This window comes from Procambarus clarkii, chromosome 28 (assembly GCF_040958095.1).
Source record: "Procambarus clarkii isolate CNS0578487 chromosome 28, FALCON_Pclarkii_2.0, whole genome shotgun sequence".
Lineage (NCBI taxonomy): Eukaryota > Metazoa > Arthropoda > Malacostraca > Decapoda > Cambaridae > Procambarus > Procambarus clarkii.
This window is the reverse complement of record NC_091177.1, coordinates 6110220-6114921: the sequence shown is the minus strand read 5'-3', so window position 1 is coordinate 6114921 and position 4702 is coordinate 6110220. Positions and strand designations below refer to the sequence as shown.

The 4702-nt window shown below is 46.8% G+C and overlaps 1 protein-coding gene across 1 annotated transcript; it reads left to right on the top strand.

Annotated features, from left to right (window-relative positions):
* Positions 1-3226: 3226 nt before the first annotated feature.
* Positions 3227-4300, top strand: LOC138369352 (uncharacterized transmembrane protein DDB_G0289901-like). Its single transcript, XM_069332591.1, has one exon. The coding sequence runs from the start codon at positions 3227-3229 to the stop codon at positions 4298-4300; it is 1074 nt and encodes a 357-aa protein (XP_069188692.1).
* The last annotated feature ends 402 nt before the right edge of the window (positions 4301-4702 follow it).

Genomic DNA, 4702 nt, shown 5'->3' with positions numbered 1-4702 from the left:
ATGCAACATTTGGTGATACAATGGGCTAGATTCCCCCCCCCCCCCCCACTCCCCCCACTGGTCCCTGTATTTGACTGTATTTCCTTGGAATATTACAGCACTCTTCTTAACATTAGAAGTATAGATGTTGCTTCTGTGTATGCAAAGTCTGTACATGAACGTGTATATATGTAGTGGAGATTTTGTATATCGGGATCCGTCCCCCCCCCTCTCTCCTGGGCCCCTCCTCAGCTGAATTCACCTATCCTGGACACTTCCCCTTCCTAATCCTCACCCTCCTGGACTCTTCCTTTCCAGGACCCACCCCCTTCTTGACCCTCCCCTTCTTAGACCCACCCCCTCCTTGACCCCTCCCCTTCTTAGACCCACCCCCTTCTTGACCCTCCCCCTTCCACCGCCCCCCCCCCCGTCACGGATACAAGACGCACTAGACATAATTATCTCAGCTGATCTAATCTCATCTGGTTTACGTGTTATATTCGGGATTAGTGTCACTTTGCAACAATAATGTTTTGGCGGCAACATTTCACAATAACATTTTTTTGCCTTGAATTCTTTTTGTGCAATAAGGAAAAGGAAAGAACCAGAATTTCTTTCTTTGGGAATATGTTAAGAATATGTTTTTAAATCGAGATAGGATGAGTTTTTTATAAATAGATTCGCATTATTTCTTAGTGATGTTTTAAGACGTTGATTATAGTAAGCAATTTGTCACTGTGCACAGAGGTAAAGACTTAAGGAAGCAGGTGAACAAGTCTGGACAAGTGCAATATAACATCTCTGAAACAGACAGGAAGATATGTAAACAAGTGAACAGGTTGACAGATAGGCAGATAGACAGGCAGTGGGACGGGTTTGGACAGATGGAGACTAACAGGGAGGCGATACATCGCAATACAATCTCTTCAGATGTATAAATATATTCCGATAAGCAAAGAACTCTGAACTCTATAGGATTAACGCAGGTAATTGTCCGACGTTAATTGTCTGCCATTTTCCAAGGGCGCAGTGTGATTCCATCTGGTCGGCCAGCAAAGCTAACAAAGTTTCGGTTCATTAGACTGCGAGGCTCTCTTTCTGCTGGACACTGGGCCAAGGCCAGGCTTCTCTTAATGATATTGTTGACCTCATCGTGTCGTGAGTGCCAACCGCCTGATTTTCCACAGTGCAGGGCATGCTATCCTTATTCGTCTGCATCTGCCTCGCCGCAAATACACTTATGAACAGTGTGGATAGGGGCAGCAAGGCGGAGAGCGACTGTAATACGGAGCTTCTGTGTATCAAGAAGTGTGTCTGTTGCAGACATAGGGACTGCCAAAAGGATGTCCCCTGCATGGGGAGCCTGCACAGCTGTGAGGTGTGCACAATCACTGGGGGTTGTTGCTGCCTCCAGCAAAGCTGTGGCTTCTTTGTCTACAATGGGGCTGTCCCAGCTGGATTGTTTCTTGGCTTTCAACATGGTTGGTCTGAGTGCTGGGTCTGCCATGGCACCCCACTTTGTGTTACAGTCTGTTGGGTCACGTATCCTCCGCTGAGTCACCCAGGTCGTCAGGTAGAATTTCCTTGAACAGGTCATCCGAAGCCGAGGAGGAAGACAGGAAGAATGGGCCAGCAATTTGGGTGGCAGTGCGGACACCAAGGCCGGCGAGCCTGACTGTAGGAGTGCCTTGTTTCTACTGACAGTCATTGTAGGAAACCTTGACAACTTTTTCTAGCATGGTCTTCATTAGGAAGTCATGCTTTGGACAGTTGTAAAACCGTAATGGATACAGATACAAATTATTTCAGCTAGACGATGAACGGTACAGCGACTAGTGACGGTACCCTGAGCCTGGCGGTCATGAGACGGAGACTATGCGTAACACAGATTACTCCTCTTAAGAATACGTGACTACGTGGAGGACCACGTAAGACACACGCTCTGGGGCTTAACACCTTCTTTGTGACATTAGCTAAAAGTCCAGTCTTTCGACTCCACCGATGTCGGAGAATGAATGCGTTTGTGGAGGCTCTCCTGGCTCTGTGGAGGTTCTCCTGGCTATGTGGAGGCTTTCCTGGCTCTGTGGAGGCTCTCCTGGCTCTGTGGAGGAGCTCTTCTGGCTCTGTGGAGGCTCTTCTGGCTCTATGGAGGCTCTCCTGGCTCTGTGGAGGCTCTTCTGGCTCTGTGGAGGCTCTCCTGGCGCTGTGGAGGCTCTCCTGGCTCTCTGGAGGCTCTCCTGGCTCTGTGGAGGCTCTCCTGGCTCTATGGAGGCTCTCCTGGCTCTGTGGAGGCTCTCCTGGCTCTATGGAGGCTCTCCTAGCTCTGTGGAGACTCTCCTGGCTCTGTGGAGGCTCTCCTGGCTCTGTGGAGGCTTTCCTGGCTCAGTGGAGGCTCTCCTGGCTCTGTGGAGGAGCTCTTCTGGCTCTGTGGAGGCTCTTCTGGCTCTATGGAGGCTCTCCTGGCTCTGTGGAGGCTCTCCTGGCTCTGTGGAGGAGCTCTTCTGGCTCTGTGGAGGCTCTCCTGGCTCTGTGGAGGCTCTCCTGGCTCTGTGGAGGCTCTCCTGGCGCTGTGGAGGCTCTCCTGGCGCTGTGGAGGCTCTCCTGGCTCTATGGAGGCTCTCCTAGCTCTGTGGAGGCTCTCCTGGCTCTGTGGAGGCTCAATTGGCTCAGTGGAGGCACAGAGCCTCGTGCGTTGAAGACTTTATTGAATCGCGTCATGAATACTGACATTGACCATACAGCTACACTGACCATACAGGTACACTGACCATACAGGTACACTGACCATACAGGTACACTGACCATACAGGTACACTGACACTACAGGTACACTGACACTACAGGTACACTGACCATACAGGTACACTGACCATACAGCTACACTGACACTACAACACTACAAATGGACACTGAAGAGCGCCTTCCACCTGCCGCCAGGGGGCCTCCCGCCTGCCATCAATAAAGTAAAGATATAGAAGGAAATGAGTGGGAATAAAATCCTTCACCGACCAGGTAATAAAGTTTTTACTTGTGGCAAACTTTGTTGATCATTTGTTAAGAATCTCCAAATTGGTTTTGCCATTATTGAAAGGAAAATAATAATAATAATAAAATAATAATATTATTATTATTATTATTATTATTATTATTAGTAATGAAACTAATATGAAAGAGTTGACCAACTGCTGCAGGAGCTGTGGTAGTTAATACTAGTGGAGCTGTGGTAGTTAATACTAGTGCAGCTGTGATGGTTAATACTAGTGGAGCTGTGGTAGTTAATACTAGTGGAGCTGTGGTAGTTAATACTAGTGGAGCTGTGATGGTTAATACTAGTGGAGCTGTGGTAGTTAATACTAGTGGAGCTGTGGTAGTTAATACTAGTGCAGCTGTGATGGTTAATACTAGTGGAGCTGTGGTAGTTAATACTAGTGGAGCTGTGGTAGTTAATACTAGTGCAGCTGTGATGGTTAATACTAGTGGAGCTGTGGTAGTTAATACTAGTGGAGCTGTGGTAGTTAATACTAGTGCAGCTGTGGTAGTTAATACTAGTGGAGCTGTGGTAGTTAATACTAGTGGAGCTGTGGTAGTTAATACTAGTGCAGCTGTGGTAGTTAATACTAGTGGAGCTGTGGTAGTTAATACTAGCGGAGCTGTGGTAGTTAATACTAGTGCAGCTGTGGTAGTTAATACTAGTGGAGCTGTGGTAGTTAATACTAGTGCAGCTGTGGTAGTTAATACTAGTGGAGCTGTGGTGGTTAATACTAGTGGAGCTGTGGTAGTTAATACTAGTGCAGCTGTGATGGTTAATACTAGTGGAGCTGTGGTAGTTAATACTAGTGCAGCTGTGGTAGTTAATACTAGTGGAGCTGTGGTAGTTAATACTAGTGAAACTGTGGTGGTTAATACTAGTGGAGCTGTGGTAGTTAATACTAGTGGAGCTGTGGTGGTTAATACTAGTGGAGCTGTGGTAGTTAATACTAGTGCAGCTGTGGTAGTTAATACTAGTGGAGCTGTGGTAGTTAATACTAGTGGAGCTGTGGTAGTTAATACTAGTGGAGCTGTGGTAGTTAATACTAGTGGAGCTGTGGTGGTTAATACTAGTGGAGCTGTGGTAGTTGATACTAGTGGAGCTGTGGTAGTTAATACTAGTGCAGCTGTGGTAGTTAATACTAGTGGAGCTGTGGTAGTTAATACAAGTGGAGCTGTGGCAGTTAATACTAGTGGAGCTGTGGTGGTTAATACTAGTGGAGCTGTGGTAGTTAATACTAGTGGAGTTGTGGTAGTTAATACTAGTGCAGCTGTGGTAGTTAATACTAGTTGAGCTGTGGTAGTTAATACTAGTGCAGCTGTGGTAGTTAATACTAGTGCAGCTGTGGCAGTTAATACTAGTGGAGCTGTGGTAGTTAATACTAGTGCAGCTGTGGTAGTTAATACTAGTGCAGCTGTGGCAGTTAATACTAGTGGAGCTGTGGTAGTTAATACTAGTGGAGCTGTGGTAGTTAATACTAGTGGAGCTGTGGTAGTTAATACTAGTGCAGCTGTGGTAGTTAATACTAGTGGAGCTGTGGTAGTTAATACTAGTGCAGCTGTGGCAGTTAATACTAGTGGGGCTGTGGTAGTTAATACTAGTGGAGCTGTGGTGGTTAATACTAGTGCAGCTGTGGTAGTTAATACTAGTGGAGCTGTGGTGGTTAATACTAGTGCAGCTGTGGCAGTTAATACT

Bases quoted from the DNA above. Each gene is read 5' to 3' on its own strand.
- LOC138369352 (XM_069332591.1), top strand. From the start codon at position 3,227: ATGGTTAATACTAGTGGAGCTGTGGTAGTTAATACTAGTGGAGCTGTG.